Raw genomic sequence first — 19921 nt, forward strand, 5'->3', positions numbered from 1 at the left:
CACAGCAACAAACCCTAAGGCAAAATGCACTGGCCCCACAGGGGAGAGATTCAATAGAATCTAGATAGAATTCTATTGAATTCTAGAGAAACAGGAAATATATTGTGCAAAAATAGAAGGTGGAGAAGGATCAGGCTATGTCTGCCAGGGGCAAAAGTTCATGATCTGTAGAATCTTTTAAGGACACAAAATGTGATACTGTTGTAAGTTGGTACTAATGACATTAAGAGTAGGAAGAGTAGGTGAAGACATAGACTTCTGTAGCTGCTGCAAACAGAGAAATCTTCCTTGACGTTTTATCATATTTTTGATTAGTTAACATATTAATTTACGTTTTACAAATAGATTAAATATGCTTAGTAGCGTTCATTAGCTTATTTTTTAAATTTAGCTAGTGATTTTGTAAATTACAACTCGCTACTCATACCACTATCGTGCTGGTGTTCGGCAAAAATATCATAGTGTGACCAGTAACTCAGAAGAATAGTAGGATTTAAATTGTAATAAATAAGTATTTTGAAGAGTTTAATCACCTTTTGGGTGATTAAACCTTTCAAATCTTTTGTATTTTTGATTAGTTAACATATTAATTTGTGTTTTATAAATAGATTAAATAGGCTTAGTAGCGTTCGTTAATGTATTTTTTAAATTTAGCTTGTGACTTTGTAAATTACAACTCTCTGATCTTACCACTATCATACTGGTGTTTTGGGTGGAATATCATAGCGTAATCAGTAGCATAGAAGAATAGTGGGGTTTTAATTGTAATAAATAAATATTTTGAAGGTTTTAATCACCTTTTGGGCATACATCTTTTGTTGTTGTTGTTGTTGTTTTTGGTTTTTAGGAGCATTAGCAACTAAAGCCATATTGCTCCGGTGCGGTGGTCATTCCCTGACCTTTCCGCATCCTCCGTATTTGGTGGTGACGGGCTCGAACCCCGGTCTAATCAAGAAGCGTGTGCTATGCACTGCTGCTCCTTTCCACCTGGCTAACATCTTTCATATTTAGCTAATTTAGCATTGTGATCATTATGGTATAGAATAAATTGATAACGTATATCTCGAACTTGATAGCTACGGTATCAAAGTAATACATATTTGGCTATAAACTATATAGCCAAATATGTATTACTGCATTACATTAATATAGTCAAGTATAGTATAGTAAATTAATTAATTAAATTAATTAACCTTATTAACTTTCATTGTTAATTAATTAAATCATATTTAAATGGAAATCATGCCCCAAACTAGAGCAGAAAAGCAACGTGGACGAAGCAGTGGGAGTGCTGTGGCTCGGGGGAAAACTGAAGGGGGTGATTCTACAGAGCATCATAACCTAAAGAAATGTGCAAATTGTGAAATGTTTGTAGACCTTTCTGGAACAGGACATGATGTTGCCAAGAAGGGATGTCTTTGTGTGTGCTCGATGTAAGCAGTGTGAAGAAGTTAGGTGCCAACTCAGCATTGTTACAGGCCTTTATGTGAGCTTGAAGAACAGGGTAGATGCCCTCAAAGGACTTAAATTAGGGGACCCATTAAGCTATCAGCTGCACACATCAATGCCAGAGCTTGCACTTAATCGTCAGGCAACATAGCTGCAACCTTAAGGGCAGAATGCGATGGTTCCGCGGGAGCTAGTTATTGTTGGTGACTCTATTGTGAGGGAGACGGAAAATATATTGTGCAATAAGGATAGATGGAATAGGACCAGGGTATGTCTGCCAGGGGGCAAAATTTGATGACGTTGTAGAGCAGATATCATCTTTTAAGGGCACAAAGAGTGATATTGTTGTATACGTTGGCACTAATGACGTGAAGACTGGGAGATCTTTTTTTTTTTTTTTGTAGTTGACGCATTGGCTTCTGTGGCCATAGCATACCTCCCAAGGTTTTTGCAGTACTTTGATCCAAGCCCGAGGCGGGATTCGAACCCGCGACCTTTGGGTTGCCAGGCAGGTACTTTACCCACCTGGTTAGCCCGGTCGGCACTGGGAGATCTGCTGACTTTCTTAATGCGTACAGATCAATGTTGAAAAAGAGTCGCAAGTTAGGGTTAAATTTGAAAGTGTCTACAATTCTACCCAGATACAATAGGAAGGAGTATATGATGAGAGCTTTGTCAATCAATTCAGCCCAGGAGAGATTATGCAAGGCTCATGGGATAGACTTTTTCTTAGTGTGGTCTGTGCTTGTTAACAGGAGAGATTGTTTTTACAGGGATGGGATATACTTAAATAAAAAGAATGCAAGAATATTTGCTGATGCTATTGAGGCAGTGCTAAGTGGGTTGGAAAACTGCTAGCTTTGGGGGGGATTCACAAACTAGCCACAGGCAGATGTTTTGTGGCTTATGCTATAAACTTGCTTCCTTGCATCACTTTTCCACTACTAATAATTATCCATGCTACTCTTGTTTGAACTTATACATGTTTTGATGGGAGTGTCTTCATATTGCTAGTACAATATGGTATTTTTTAGTACACAAACCATCTGATATGACTTCTGATAATTATCAGAAGTCATTTTCCATAAGTCAATGAATGGTAACTGACTAATGACTTCTGGTTTGAGTCAGATTTGGGACTGTGACTGAATTTTTTCCCTCAGACATTTTCCTGCAGTAGCAGAATTTGTCTCGCCATAGTGGCAACAAATTCAGATTTTTCTTGAATATTTATTGAAATGGAAAATGCTTTATGGCTTAAATCCTTTAAAGCATTTTACATTAAATTCCAGTGTGACTCTTGATGTTGGCTATAATATAAAACTAATTTATCAAAAATCATATTTCAGTACTAATCTCAAGTAGATGAGTTTAGAGCTCAGAGGGTTCCAGTGCAAGAATTACTATGGGAAATAGGATCTTGCTAGGACTGTGGATCCTTCTTTATCTGGATTTTGTTCCTTTTAAGACAGGTACAATGCACCAATTGCACCTCTCACCCCCCCCCCCAGAAGGACCATAAATGGCTCTTTCCACACCTGGTCTTTTGGGGAGGCAGTGCAAAATTCAGTTAACAGTCATACAAAAATAAAATATATTATATATTTATTCTAATACAGGGTAATATGAAGAAAATATCCCACTTAACAGAAATTATGTATTTTGTATCTATAAACATGCAAAACTGTCAGAACAATGTTTAGCTAATCTACTCACGAATAATGCACAATGATCCAATCCCTCGTTTTGTCCACCCTGGACAACAGTATTTCCTAATTCCTCTTCCACATACATTGGGTCTGAAATAATTGAGTGCATTACAAAAAATGATGAGTAAAATAATTTGGAAATCACTTAAAATCATATTAATTCCTTGTTTAATTATGTGCAGCACATCCAAAATATTGCAAAATTATTATTTTATTTATTTTTAGTTTTTTTTTGAAAATGTGTGAATATGCATACCTTAACATTTCCTTCAAAGTGCCCTTGAGCATAACCCAAGAAGTCACTTTGTGCAATCATTTTTAGTGCTTTCATGACAATATGGAGAAGTGGCATATCCAGTTTATACCTTTCAGGAACTGCTTTATACACAGGATGATAAATGGATGAGTGGGGGAGCTCTAACACTGTTCTTCCATGATTAATGAGGTACTATTTGAATGAAAGTACAATTACAATTCACTAAATACAATTGCCCTGTTAGCAACAAACTCCAATTTCTTTGAGCCCATTTATACAGTAATTTTGGGTCTTGAGAGTTGGTTAGCAAAATAGTTGGACAATTGGTCAACAGGACAACTAGTCAACAACACTACCCATCTCAAGAAATGTCAAGTTTCAAGGATATTAGGAGTTAATAAGCTGGAAAGGGGACAATACACAATGCATCATCATTAAAGAATAATTAAAGAAATAAAGCACTATTATATCACACGATTTTTGGATTAAGATATTTACTGAAATGTAAAAATACAATAATAAATTCTCCACTTCGATACAAACTCTTAATACAAACTGGCTACATTTCAAGCCTCTTATTAACCCAGCACTCACAGCATGAAAAATTTTTATTCTTCTTGACACTGAAGTCAAAGTGATCCTGCAATTTTAAAAATCAACAAGAAATAATTCAAAATTGTTCACTTTTTTGATGCTACTGTTATTTTAAATCTTTCTCTAAATACAACTGTAAAATATACATTTTTTTTATATTAAAGAAACATATATTTTTAATTAATTTTTGAAATTAAAACTCTTTAGACATGTCAATGAGTGAAATTCAATTTTAAAAAAACCACGGGTGCTTCAATAAACATATACAATTGAACACCTGTTAATAAGAGGAGTGACACTACATGAAATGTCAAGTGCACATGTCAACAGTTTGATTCCAGATGACATTTCAATGTCACAAGACCAGAGAGCATTACTGACTGGAGGATACACAACAACAATAAAGCCAGCTTGCTGTTAATAATTGTATGCAACAAATGCCATTCAATACATGCACATAATTAGATTTAACTTAATTCCTGAATTTTTTTCTAACTGTGCAATAATTAACAGTGATTTATTATACTACCCTGAAAATATTTCAGTGATTTCTGAAATATTTTCAGGGTAGAAATCAAAAGAAACATTTTCAGAAATAGCTATTAGTAGTTTCAGCTGGGAGGACAGAGCAGATGAAGAGCATAAATTGCTGAAATATTGTCTAGAGTCTCACTGATCCCCACACAATAGACTCAGGGCTAAATCTATCTGGAAGCCCACTGACAGTAAAAAAAACATAGAAAAGAAACAAATCAAGGAAATACGTAAATAATGAAACAAAGGTTAACATGCTGTTATATTCTAGGGAATATAATATGGGACAGTAGTGTAGTACAGGACCAGCAACCATGAAAGAGGAAGGGTTGAAATTTATAATAATTTTTATTAGCAAATGGGAAGATTTTAGGAGAACTGAGAAGTTTCATAGATGATCAAACAATACTACTGCCTATAACTTGCAGCAACATAACCTGACACTAGCAAGTCCAGGCATTTATTCACAAAGGTTATTATAATGATAATAGTGTGAATTCAATCCATTACACTGGCAACTTCTTCACAAACATTGAAAATTACCTCCTTTCTCTGTATACTTCAACCTTCAGTTGAGTATACTTCAGTTGAAAGCTAAAACATCTATTAAATCCAATTTTTCTTTTGTATGCATTTTATCCAGATGACTGATTTCCCTTTTATGTACAAATATATTCCAGGCAATAACCTTGGCAAAACTTTGTAAGCAGCTGCAGCAGGCTGTTTATGAAGTTCTACCGAGAATATATATATATACTATATATTACTTGCCACGAAATAAACAAGTGTTTGCAATTTACAAGTATTTGTGTATTTTCAACCTTCTCTTTAGTTACAAACATCTTTACCTTCTGGAATTATAAATATTTGTTTAAAATCCTGCCCATTAAAACTCATTGACTAATAAGCAGGAACAGTATTTAGAGTAACAGCAAGGATACTGCAACATGACTGGCTAAAAATCGTGGTACAGGATACTTAAAAATTTCAACAACATATAAATGAAAAAGCTGCTAAATGCATTCACATCTAATATTTCAAGTATTCATTAATTATTGGTAAAGGTTAATGCTAAAAGGTATATTTGAATTCAATATTAAAGTTAAGTTGTATAGAAACTACTGTATATATCAGCTGCAAAAGTATGTGTCTTTCCCATAACCTCTTCATTGATTACCATAAACGTAATGTCTGTACTCTATATAATAAAACAGAAATGTTCAAACAAAAACAAAAAAAAAGAAAAAGGAAGATAGAAAATATGTCATATAATTTCTGAGTCAATTCTGGGCAATTGTTTATAATAAAATATAGTTTGGACCATCAATGTAATCAAATGTGTATAACTAATACTTGTTATTAACCCCTCACAATTATATCATTAATCACTTTACTAATGGATACTTTACTAATTATACTTAAAAAAAAAAAAAATCAAAATACAACTTTTCGGTAAGTTGGTGTTTCACAGTTTTTCAACACACTATAGTACACAGCAGGGGCTCATTCGAGGGAAAGAAGGTAGCTGGCTACTTCCTTTCCCTGAAGGTTAAATTTCCAAAATTAATAAAAATTAAAACACAAAAAAATAAAAATAAAAAATAATGTTTTTCTATGTCAAAACTCTGACTTCAGTCTCCTTCCAAAGAAATATCCTGGGTGCACTAATGGTAAACACAACCTTAGAGCTGTTAGCAGTGGCAATACATATTTAGTGTCATGCAAGAGTTCAATTGACAACACTGGATTTACCACTATTTCTTGCTGTTACCTTATTTTATCTGTTCAAATACTGTATATGAGGTGCATTATAGCCAAAGTAGCTTATGTGCCATCAAACTCCCATATCAACAACAACAACTGTATATGCTTTATACTGTTCAAAGAGTAGTAAAACTACAAATTCTAACTCCAAAAATTATGAACAGGACTCTATTCTCTTGAGCAATCATAAAAACCAACCATCCAGGCTTCTGACTCTTTAATCATGGTGATAGATCTGGTAGTATGGTACTTTGCCACTGTGTTGGAGATTTTGAGTCAATATTCATTGAAGAACCCAACGTAGACAATTATTATTAATAGATGAGCAGTAATAGCACTGCCTCCGTAGCCGAGTGGGCAGGAGCGAGAATGCAGTAGCACACGCTCTTTGAGTAGACGGGGGTTCAAGCCCCTAACTGCTGAATACGGTCGATCTGCCAACCCGCACTGGACCAGCGTGGCAGATTATGGTCCATTTCCCTCAGCATGAATTGTTGAGGAGGCTTCCATCCTGCAGTGGGTTGATAATGGCTGCACTTTACTTTTTTTACTTTTAATAGCACTGCCAAATGACAAAAGTAAGCAAGTTTATACAGCATCATCCACAAAGAAAAAAAAAACACACTGCCCACCTCATCTGTCCATCTCTTCTGATAATATATCTAATTCTTCCGTTAATTTATTCAAGCTTGTTTCAATAATCAATTATTCCTAGATGAGAGAAAATTTCTCTGTATCTATCCTGCAGCCATCCTTTTCCAATTTATATTCCCTTGTGCTGAGAAACAATTAAAATACCATGACCAAGTTTACTCCATTTTAAGTCCAAATCAGGTCCCCTTGCAAATGCCTAGTTTTCAAGTGCCACAATTTTCAGAACCAGTCTTTTGTGGTAAGAGTATCCCTTTGTGTTCTTCACTAATCTGGTTGCTCTTCTCAGCACCCATTCTGAGAGATCAACAGCTTTCTTAAAATGAGGCTTTCAGATCTGTATGCAGCTCAAGATGCAGTCAAACCACTGCCTTATACAATGAAATAGTCACCTTGTACCTGCTGGAAAGGTTCCTGAATAACACTGACAGAACCCCATGTTATTATTATTTTTTTTACTATTATTATTATTAGCCATATGGTGACAGGAAGCCTGAGGCTTATGCTGCACTAGCCAAAACAAAATTCAGAGAGAGTCAGAAGTAGAAAGGAAGAGACGGTCGTTTTCAAAGCCGCTAAGTGGATTTTTGTTAATTATTGATTTGAAATTATTGTTTTTCTAAAACTTTTGATTTAAATTTAGTAGTATAACATTATTTTGTGATTTTCTGATTAATTTGGTGTATTTATTCTTTACTCGGCCTTGTAATTGCATAAAAGTATCGGTAAAGGTTTCCACCTGTTTCAACTCCGCTAACCGTTCGTAATTTTCCCGCCTTTGTGATACGATATACCGTACTAGATAGCGTTAGTTGAACTTCGTTAGCAGTTAAATTGTACGTTTAAATAAATACATATAACGACTTAGATTACAAACGTAATATAATTAATTTTATTTAACATAATTAATTATACATATAACCACTTAGGTTACGTAACATAAATAATTAGTAAAAACAAATAATTAATACATAACTTGATACGAAAGTTATATAAAGGGATTTCGCAGATAACACTCGTTACTGAAACGTAAATATTTCGTAGATAACACTCGTTACTGAAACGTAAATATTCCGTAGATAACACTCGTTACTGAAACATAAATATAGCGTTATAACTGTGTTTGGATACAAGTTTAGGATTTAATTTTGTACAGAAATTGAAATTTTATTGAAAGTAAATCTAAATCATGACTCAAACCAGAGCAGCAAAGCAAAGGGCTCAAGCTAATGGGAATGCTGTGGCCCAGGGGAGAACTGAGGGGGGCAGTTGTCCTCTGAATCACAGCCTTGTAAGATGCACTATTTGCTTGATGTTTGCGGAGCAGTCAAGTATGGGACATGATACTGCCATGGGGGATGTCTTTGTGTGTGTGCGATGCAAGGAGTGTAAGGAGATAAGGCGACAACTCAGCGTTGTTATGGGCCTATATGAGAGCTTGAAGGATAGGGTGGATGCCCTCGAAGGATTACAAGTGAGGGGCCCATCAAGCTCTCAGCTGCCCACACCAATGCCAGAGCTTGCACTTGGTCATCGCGGAACACAGCGGCAACCCCCAAGGCAGAATGCGCTGGTCCCAAAGGAACTAGTAGTTGTTGGTGACTCTATTGTCAGGGAAACGGGAAACATGCTTTGTAAAAAGGATAGGTGGAATAGGACCAGGGTATGTCTGCCAGGGGCAAAAGTTGATGACGTTGTAGAGCGGATATCATCTTTTAAGGGCACAAAAGGTGATATAGTTGTACACGTTGGCACTAATGACATTAAGAGTAGGAGACCGGCGGAATTACTTGACAAGTACAGGTCACTGATGAAAAAAAGCCGTGAATTAGGGTTGAAATTGAAAGTGTCTGCAATTCTGCCCAGACACGATAGGAGGGAGTATATGATGAGAGCCCTGTCAATCAATTCGGCCCTGGAAAGATTGTGCAGGGCTCAAGGGGTAGAATTTTTTTCAGCCTGGTCTGTACTTGTTAACAGGAGAGACTGCTTCTACAGGGATGGGATACACTTAAATAGAAAGGGTGCAAGAATGTTTGCTGATGCTATCGAGGCAATGTTAGGTGGGTCGGAAAACTGCTAGATTGGGGGGATACAAGGACTAATAGATTAACAGTAGCCACTGGCAGAGGTGAAAGTGATTCTTGCACTGCTTCTATTGGAATGAGCCGCAGCCTGGAAAATAAGATGCAGGATATTTCAGAGACTGCTGGGAATCATTGGGGTACAAGTAAACACATGGGTTGTGTTAGGGTAGCTAAGAAAAAGAACAGGTGCATGTATACTTGTGTGTACACCAATACTAGGAGTTTAGTAAATAAATTTGATGAATTTGAGGTATTGCTCAAAACATCAAAGGCAGATATTGTGGGGATTTCAGAGACGTGGTGTCACACAGATATAAGAAATGCAGAACTGGAATTTGGGGAGTACAATGTGTACAGAAAGGATAGACAGGATAGGAAGGGAGGAGGGGTTATGCTATTAATTAAGAAACACATAAAATCCAAGGAAGTGAAGCCAGTCGACATCGCTGGACAGTGCAGTGTCGAGTCAGTTTGGTGTGACATAAGCATTGGGAGATCAAAATTGAGAGTAGGAGTGTGCTATAGGCCTAATGACTCTGATGAGTATAATAAGAAACTGTTCGGAGAAATAGAGTGGGCCAGTAAATCAGAGAGTCTTATAATGGGGGATTTTAATTTCCCAGATATTGACTGGAATTTGGGGGCTGGTCACTCACACAGTAGCAAGGCTTTTGTGGATTTATTGGATGATTGTTTTCTACATCAGCATGTTCGGGAGGCAACTAGAGGGAGTAATACTCTTGATTTGATTATCAGTAGTGATTCTTCATGCATTCAGAATCTGCAGATAAATGAACCACTTGGTGGCAGTGATCACAGTGTGCTGAAGTGGGAGTTACTCAAAGAGGTAACTACCATTAGGGGTAAAGGGAAGGGGTATTGCTTTCGTAAAGGCGACTACAATGGACTGAGACAGTATTTAAATTCTATACAGTGGGATCAACTGATGATATTGCCAACAGCAAATTCAAAATGGGAAGCATTCAAAGAACTTATCGTGGAAGCTACTAGGCTTTACATACCAACTAAGAAATATTGTTCAAGGTTTAGGCCTAAATGGTTGTCAGATGAACTAATGAGGCATATGGCAGAGAAGAAAAATGCATGGGATACATACAAATTAACACGTGACACGGATGCCTATGATAGATACAAGTTGATCTGTAACCAAGTTACAAAGGAGGTTAGGCAGGCGAAGGCAGATTACGAGAGATCCTTGGCAAGGGATGCGAAGAAAAACAGCAAAGAGTTCTTTACTTATGTAAACTCTAGAAGGAAGGGGATGAATCAGATTGGTCCACTTGAGATCGATGGGTCAACTGTTGATGACCCTGCTCGGGTAGCTAACAAACTAAATGAATATTTTGCATCGACATTCACACATGAGGAGTTATTCAGCGAGGGGAATGCCAGAGGTGTATTCAACTCTAGCAGTAAGCTAGAGAATCTTGTAATAACTGAGAGCAAAGTGGAGGAGAAATTGTTGAAGATAAACACAAGAAAGGCACCTGGGGTGGATGGGATCTATCCAGTTATATTAAAGGAGGCAGCAAAGGAGGTAAGCAAACCCTTAGCCATAATTATGAGAGCTTCCTTGGACTCAGGGGAGGTACCCATTGACTGGAGATGTGCAAATGTGACCCCAATTCACAAAGGGGGATCAAAGGCTGACACAAGTAATTATAGACCTGTGAGTTTAACTTCTGTTCCCGGAAAATTAATGGAGGCACTGGTGAAAGAAGCACTGCAGGATCATCTAGACAAGACTTCAGTTATAGCTAGGACACAGCATGGTTTTGTTAAGGGGAAGTCTTGCCTGACCAATTTGATTGGATACTATGATGCAGTCACAAAAGAACTGGATGCAGGGAATAACTTTGATATTATATACTTGGATCTTAGAAAGGCTTTTGATACTGTTGCACATGGAAGACTGCTGCACAAATTGGAGCAGTGTGGCATTGGAGGCAAGTTGCTGCTATGGATAAAGGGGTGGTTGAGGGGGAGAAGACAGAGAGTGGTAATCAATGGACACTGCTCATCGTGGACTAATGTTATTAGTGGAGTCCCTCAGGGTTCAGTATTGGGGCCTTTATTGTTTTCTGTATTTATAAATGATATTGATGATGGTATATCAGGCTTAATGTCCAAGTTTGCAGACGATACAAAGGTTGGCAGGGTTGTCAAGGACACTACTGACACTATGCTGCTGCAACAGGATTTGGAAAGGTTGAGCAGATGGGCTTCGAGGTGGCAAATGAAGTTTAACATTGACAAATGTAAAGTACTACATATGGGAAACAGCAACCCCAGAGCAACGTATCAACTCTGTGGTACTACACTGACAGTGGTAGAGAATGAAAGGGACCTGGGGGTGGTGGTGCAGGCAGATATGAAGTTCTCTGAGCAGTGCAGACGAGCTGCAAGAGTAGCTCATGGTGTATTGTCAATGATATATAGAAATTTTTCTAGCAGGGATAAGGAGGTGATTATTCCCTTGTATAAGGCAATGGTCAGGCCACACCTAGAGTACTGTATACAGGCCTGGAGGCCTCATTTCAGGAAGGATGTAGAGCTGCTGGAACGAGTACAGAGAAGGGCAACTAGATTGGTGAATGGGACAAAGGGGTTCTCTTACGAAGAAAGGCTTAAGTTTTGCAAATTACAGTGTCTGGAAACTAGGCACCAGCGGGGTGATCTGATAGAGGTGTACAAAGCCTTGAATGGTTTGAGCATGCTCAATGCTGATGGGATTCTTCCTCTAGCTCAGAAAAATCACCTGAGAGGGCATAAATTCAAATTGAGGAAAGACAGATGTAGGATAGATGTGCGGAAATTTGCCTTTAGCCAGCGGGTGGTTGGTGGGTGGAACAGACTTCCATCCCTTGTCGTGGAAGTTGATAGCCTAAATAAGTTTAAGGCTCAGCTGGACAGGTATTTCGAACGAACAGAGGGGTGAAGTGGAAGTGGTTATTTTTATTTATTTATGTTACTTTTTTTTTTTTTTTTTTTTTTTTTTTTTTTTTTTGGCTGATGCTGCATAAGCTTGCTTTCTTGCATCAAATGCCTCTACTAATGCTAATGCTAATGCTAATGCTAATCACCAAGAAAGAGAAAAATGATGATATCCAGCTCAGGACCCTGGGTGTGCCAAGCCCATACTCACCAGATATGAGCCCCTGGAGTGGTGCTCTCCTAAACAGCCTGTTCAGAGAACTTCATGTCAGACTCGACAATCAGCCCTAGGTCTATTGCATTCTCCACCATTCTGAGTGTGGTATCATCTAATTGGTATATTATTAATATTAGTGGTGACAAATGATGGAATAAAGCAAGTTTATCAAGCATTAGCCAAAAAAAAAAATCCCACACCTCTTCCAATACTTTGCCTAATTCTTCCTTCAATTTATTGAAACAACACACTTATAACAAGAAAAGAAGTTTGTTCCACCTATCAACCAATTTGCTTTCAACCTGCTGAGTGAAAACAACTTCAACACATCTGTCCTGCAACCATCCTTTCTCAATTTGAATTTATGCCCCCTCAAATGTATCGTCAGAGCAAGAGAAAAAAATGCCATCAGCTTTGAGCTCAATCCATTCAAAGCCTTCAACACCTTAACCAGATTGCCTCACAGGAGCCCAGTCTCCAGATGCTGCAATTTGCAAAACTGAAGCCTTTCTTGGTAAGACCACCCATTTTTTTCCCTTCACCAATCTCATTGGCTTTCGCTGCACATGTTCCAGCAGCTCTACATCTTTCCTAAAATGAGGCCTTCAGACCTGTATGCAATTCTCAAGAGCAACCTAACCATTGCAGTATGCAATGGGATAATTACCTCCTTATCCCTGCTAGCAAAATTCCTATATATCAATGATAAAATGCCATGATCTGTCTTGGCACCTATATGCACTACTTCATATCTGACTGCACAAATACCACGGTCTTTTTCATTTTCCACTATTATAAGTATAGTACCACAGATTTGGTACATTAATCTGGGATTACTGTTGCCTATATGCAATACCTGCATTTGTCAATATTAAATTTCAACTGCCATTTCTCAACCCACCTGCCTAATTTTTATAGAACTTCTTGGAGTAGCTTATCTTGATCACTGTTATTAACCGCCTTGCCTTTGTATCATCTGAAAATTTAGACATTAAGCCCCTTACTGTTTTTAATATTTATTAATGATATTGATATATCTCAAGTCTGATGTCTAAGTTGTTGATGATACCAAGGTGAGCAGAGTGGTTAATCAGGTTATGTTACTTCACGAGTATCTATACTAAACTTAAGCAGATAGGCAGGAAAATGACAACTGAGGTTGAATAGTGATAAATGCAAGATACTGCATTTAGGTAACAGTAAGACCGGGGTTCAAGCCCCTGACTGCTGAATACGGTCGATCTGCCAACCCGCACTGGACCAGCGTGGCAGATTATGGTCCATTTTCCTTCAGCATGAATTGTTGAGGAGGCTTCCACCCTGCAGTGGGTTGATAATGGCTGCACTTTACTTTTTTGTTTACTTTTAATCTCACAATAACATACATTTGTGTTAATGGAGTATGAAAAAGATGTAGGAGTAATTGTAGTCCAACATTAAATTCTCTAAGTGCAAAAAAGCAGATGGAATAGCTCACAGATTTCTGTCAGTGATATACAGGAACTTTTCCAGCAGCAACAAATTGATCATCCACCTGTATAAAGCAATGGTTAGGTCATATATGGAATACTGAATATGGGTTTGGAGGCCTGATTTTTGGAAGGATATAGATCTGTTGGAAAGAATGCATAAAAAAGCAACAACATTATGAGGTTCACATAAGGATATTCTTACCAACAAAACTGAAGTTCTGTAAATTGCAGTATTTAGAAGCTAAGCATCTGCTCGGTGATCTAATTGAAGTGTGCTCTTTCTCCAATGATACACACAAGAATACATAAATTTAAATTTAAAAAAAAAAGTTACAGCATATAGATGTATGAAAATTTTCATTCAGCCAAAAAGTAACTGATTGTTCAAATAAACCTACATCTAGTGCTGTGGGGGTAGATAGTTTGAATAAATTTAAAACAGGTTTGGAAGAAAGAGCTACAAAGCAAAAAACAACCAAAAGGGAATGAGGATTTTTTTTTTTTGGCTAGTACTGTATAATCTTTGCTTGCTTCTTCTCACCATGTTGCCAATGGTACTAATAATACTAATGTATACCATTATGGCTTGGAGTTACCAGTCATAATGTAGTATGTTATGCTAGTACCAGTTTCTGCGGGCATGTACTAGTCTCATAAAAGACTAAATAGGGCCCAAACATAATGCCAGATTTTGAGGCTCCTACAAAATGTTATACATTTAAAAATTTAAATGATAAACAAGAATATATATATATATATATATATATATGTAACATACATTGTAATATATATATAAAATGTCGAGTCAGTTTGGTGTGACATAAGCACTGGGAAAGCAAAATTGAGAGTAGGAGTGTGTTATAGGCGTAATGACTCTGATGAGTATAATAAACAGCTATACAGAGAAATAGTGTGGGCCAGTAAATCAGATTGTCTTATAATGGGGGATTTTAATTTCCCAGATACTGACTCAAATTTGTAGATTGGTCATTCACACACACTAGCAAGGCTTTTGTGGATTTATTGGATGATTGTTTTCTACAGCAGCATGTTCGGAAGGTAACTAGAGGGAGTAATACTCTTGATCTGATTATCAGTAGCGATTCTTCATACATTAAGAATCTGCAGATAAAGGAACCACTAGGTGGCAGTGATCACAGTGTGCTGAAGTGGGATTTACTCAAAGAGGTAGCTACCAATCAGGGGTAAAGGGAAGGGTTTTTGCTTTCATAAAGGTGACTACAGTGGTCTGCAACAGTATTTAAATTTTATACAGTGGGACCAACTGATGATGTTACCAACAGCAAATTCAAAATGGGAAGCATTCAAAGAATTATTCTTGGAAGCAACTAGGCTTTTCATACCAACTAAGAAATATTGTTCAAGGTTTAGGCCTAAATGGATGTCAGATCAACTAATGAGACATATGACAGAAAAGAAAAATGCATGGTGACACGGAAGTCTATGATAGATATAAGCTGGTCTGTAACCAAGTCACAAAGGAGGTTAGGCAAGCAAAGGCAGAGTACGAGAAATCTTTGACAAAGGATGCAAAGAAAAACAGCAAAGAGTTCTTTACTTATGTAAACTCTAGAAAGAAGAGGATGAATCAGATTGGTCCACTTAATATCGATGGTTCAACTGTTGATGATACTGCTCAGGTAGGTAACAAAATGAATGAATATTTTGCATCTACAGGTACACTTTATTAGATATTTTTATTATTTTATTATTCTATAAGAAATATTGACTGGAATGCATTTGAAATGTCTATAAAGACAGATTATATAATCTTGTAGGACTAGACTAGATTTAAGAAAGTTAGTTCATTCTACCAGGAAGAAATATCAACATCATAGGCATTGGCTGGAAAATGAGGTAGATCGACTTTGTAATGAATACTTGACTATTAAAAATAGATATACCAAAGAAATTCTAAATAGGCAGCGTGACACGTGGAAGCATTTGTAACAATGAGTACCACTCATTGGTACTATTATGAGTGGTACTGGGAGCTATTATATAAAATTTCAAGAGAAAAACTGCATACCACAGAGCTATCTGGTTCAGTTGTTAATACAACAGAAGAAACCTTAGCATGGACAGATACCGTTGATGCAATAATAAAAAGGTTGTTTCCTACAGGTGATTTGCAATATCATACAGAAATACGGGAAGCAAACATTGATTATAGTACTAAAAATCAATGTGAACCCTTTACTACAGACAAATTGAAACAAATTCTACAGAAGAGCAATACTAATAAATGTCCTGGAATAGACACAATTGAAAATATTTTTATATTAATGTTCTTTGAATTCTTTCCACAGGTTTTATTAGCATTATATAATAAGTATTTGCGCAATGGTATATTCCCTAAAGAATGGAAAATAGCCTTGATAAAACTGGTTAGGAAGCCCAACAAACAGGCCCAGCATCCAAAGTCATGCCGACCAATAGCACTTCTGGCTAATCTGGGAAAAATATTAGAGCCTTTAATGGTCCTACAAACAACACAAATATTAGTAGATAAAAACAAGATTTCTGATAAACAATATGGGTTCACTGCAGGCAGATCATGTGAGGACCTTGCTGATTTTCTCTCATATAATAGTTCTAGTGCCAAGTATGAATTGGCAAGATATGTGGATTTTGAGGGGGGGCTTCTGACTCCCTCTGGTGGGAGGGAGTCCTTGACCACCTAAGGAAACTGGATTTCCCTTATCAATTATATTTATTATACAGGAACTATTTCTCGGACAGATACATAATAGTGAAGTCACATCATAGTCTAAAAATACAGGTTATGTGCAGGCGCCCTCAGGTATCGGTATTGTGCACGTTACTATGGAACATGATACTAAATGAATGGCTTGAAAGAGATTTTGATTGTTGTAGAACTATAGCTTTCACAGATGACCTCACTCTCATCATTTGCGGTAGATCAAGGGCAGACATAGAGCAAACTGCTAATGACATCCTTAACGATCTCTACCAGTGGTCTATTAATAACAAATTAATAATATATCCAAGTAAAACAAAAATGATGACTTTTAAAACTCAACTAGATCACAGAAGACCACCACAAATTAAAATTAATCAAATACAGCTACCATTAGTAAAAGAAAATAAATATCTAGGAATTCTGCTGAACAATAAGTTAAGCTTTCTTTCTATTTGATATATCTTGTGCAGAAAATCAAAACGTTCTCAGGAATGATAATTAGAATTTCAAGAGCAGGGTGGGGTCTTTCTAGAAAAACACTACTTTTATATTACAAAGCAGTGTTCTTAACTATTTTCACAAACACAGCAGGAGCCTGGTTTTATAGAGCTAGAATAGTAAGCAAACAAGAATAGAATAGTAATATGCAAACAAGCTACAAACAATACAAAGATCAATATTAGTTGTTATCAATTATGCTTGTAGATCAGTATCAACTGCAGCATTGCAAGTATAGCTGGAACTATGCCACTGGATTTATATGTTATTTTCTGAGGATTATGCTACATAATTAAAAGGGAGATACCAAACATATATCTAAATATACAGCTCAATTTACAGGTCACTCCAAAGATAGAGAAGAAAAAATGTTGGAATGAACTGATTAATCTATGGCAGACCAGATGGGACAGTTCCTCAATGGGAGTCGTAACAAGAAGTTTTATACCACAAGTTACATATCTACTAAATAAGTCGACAAGAACATGGTTTTCTACAGAAGAGCAATACTATTCTGTAGAAAACCATAGGAATGGAAACTTCATACATAATAGCAGGACATGTGTCCCTCAATGAAAAATTATTCCAATTGGGACTACATGATACAGATTTATGCGCATGTGGAGCTGTAGAAAACTGGAAACATGTACTTTATGACTGTCTGTATTATGTTGATTTATGGATGCAGGGGCTGTTTTTAATTTCCATCCTGGGGGAGAAGAGAATGAATCCTTTCTCCACCCGAGCAACTTTTCAGAAATTGCAAGAATTTATTTGCTAAGGAAGTATTAAAAAGAAGATGACAGGTGGTTTGCTGAGATTCTGAAACAATTAATACTGAAGTGGGAGTTGGCAGAAATTTTTTTTAAATTAAAATCTATAATTATTTTATTACTTTTAAATTTTTATTATTTTTATTACTTTTTTTAAAAAATGTATTTATTATTTTTTAAATTTTCTATTTTTTTTTACTTTTATTATTAATTTTTTATTTACTTATTTTTTAAAACCGTGGGAACTATCATTCTTTCTTCCTTTTCTTTCCTTTTTTTTTATTTATTTTTTTTTTTCTCCTCTGGAGTGGGCCCCCAAAAGGAATCTGGCCCACCTACTGGCAACATCAGGTGGTCAGAGTCTCAAATTGAGACAGTACAAGCACTATGGGACTAGCCCACCTTCCCGTGGTATGGATGAGTACCCAAAATCATCTCTCCAGGTGAGTGATGCTTCTGGGTAGCCAAGCGATCAGACACAACAACAGAGCACACACATAATACACAAAACCTACATCATTCACATAATTGCCCATTTGCAGTGATACTGTTCTTCACAGAGATACAAGGAGGAGTTGAACTGACATTCTATGAGCCACCCTTTACAAAAACACAACACAAAAATGCATACCTGTTTTGCTGGACAAAAAAAAATGAAGTCTCTGGGGAAAAGAAGCTTCCTATCCTCACCTAAGACTGACTAATTCAGCCATGAAGTAGAAAAAAGCTCATAAAAGTTCCTCTTGCATCACTGACAGGATCTGAATCCAGTTTTCCACCCAGTGTAGGGAGGACAGTGATTATAATCAATGTGCCACTCATGAAGACCAGATGCCAGAGTTAACTGGAAATTGTTTCTGCCCTTCATGGATGCGGCATACCAAACTGCGAATAGGTTCTTCCAACGGAATAATGTGCCAGGTCAAAACATCAGAATTATGCAGATCTGGTTCCAGGAATATGAGAATGAATTCAGCCTGCTGCAGGCCCTTGGTCAACAGGTCTCAATCCAATTCAGCACCTTTTTGATGACGTGGAATGAATTTTTTGGGGTAGGGATCTGCAACTATCCAATTTGCAACAATTGGATAGTTGTCTCTGTGACACACTTTCGGCACCTGTTGAGTCCATGTCACGATTCATCCGCATTGTTCTGAGGGATAGGGGATACCCACCCGATATTAGGTTGGTGTACCTAATATCAGGCCTAATAAAGTAGCCTCATTATAAATCTCAGGAGGAGAGATTAGAATTATCTTTTTCAGCTCTTGGGACATGCAAATTGGACTATGTACAAACACCTCTATGCATAATTTTATTTTGATTTATATAAATTTTTTTATTTTATTAAAACAAAAATTTCATACAGTGCATCTATTATATACTGTACATGAACAGTAACTGAGTAATGATTATGTGATAAATGATAAACTGTATGAAACTGCTTACTATGACCAAAGTAGTTGAGTGAAAAAGAATCTCCAAACAACAGAAACAACCATAATAAATTTGCATCTTTTTACATGGCATCTGTTTGTAAAATTAAGAATAAAGTGAGATATGAGGTTTTTCAATTTTTTCAATTCAGTAGGCCCCTGCTGCTTGTTGCCAACGGGCAAGTTCTATCCTCCAGAAAATCTCCCAGTGTCCCAGTATCCTAATCCATCCTGTACTGATCATTTATTCTATGTGGGAAACTTCATCTTTCCAAAGCTGCCCTGATTTTACAATTTCCACCCTTTCACTCATCAGATTAATACAATGGGTCAAACTGTTCCCATAAAATCCTAATGATTTCCAGCTCCAGTAATACAATTTGTAAATTTATCTGCTCAAATCATTTTCCTAAACACCAATGATTCAATGGTAGAGATAGCTCTCTACCTCAGCATGACCAAAAAGGGGGGAAGGAGTGGTTCTTTGCCAGTTCCATAGTAAACTTTCAAAATGTGCAAGGTTCTCTGCATAGCACCTGACATGGAAGAGTGATTATCTTGGAATAACTTTGAATTGGAATAATTTCAAATTATTGGAACAACTGAAAATGTAAAATAAAACTGGCCATAAATATACTCTGGTCAAATCATATTTGAAAGCAGAGATAACAAGTGAGTTAATGTATCAAGTGCATTATATTTTGGGTGAATTAGCAAATAGTAATAATTCATGATTAAAGAAAAAAAAAAACAATAATAAAATAAAAACAAACAAAAAGCAAGACTGAGAAAATTTTATGT

At 36.6% G+C, this 19921-nt stretch overlaps 1 protein-coding gene across 3 annotated transcripts in view; it reads right to left on the reverse strand.

The window, feature by feature from the left end:
• LOC150080668 (fibrillin-2-like) overlaps positions 1 to 19921 on the reverse strand; it is a 1460049-nt gene that overhangs the window by 1417179 nt on the left and 22949 nt on the right. For all 3 annotated transcript variants that reach the window (XM_090381969.1, XM_090381968.1, XM_090381967.1), the window contains exon 2: positions 3166 to 3248. In XM_090381969.1, coding sequence (XP_090238095.1) covers positions 3166 to 3248 — 83 coding nt within the window. The remainder of the gene's footprint in view (positions 1 to 3165; positions 3249 to 19921) is intronic.

The sequence above is a fragment of the Mastigoproctus giganteus genome, chromosome 9 (genome assembly GCF_048544385.1).
Source record: "Mastigoproctus giganteus isolate SK-2022 chromosome 9, ASM4854438v1, whole genome shotgun sequence".
NCBI lineage: Eukaryota > Metazoa > Arthropoda > Arachnida > Uropygi > Thelyphonidae > Mastigoproctus > Mastigoproctus giganteus.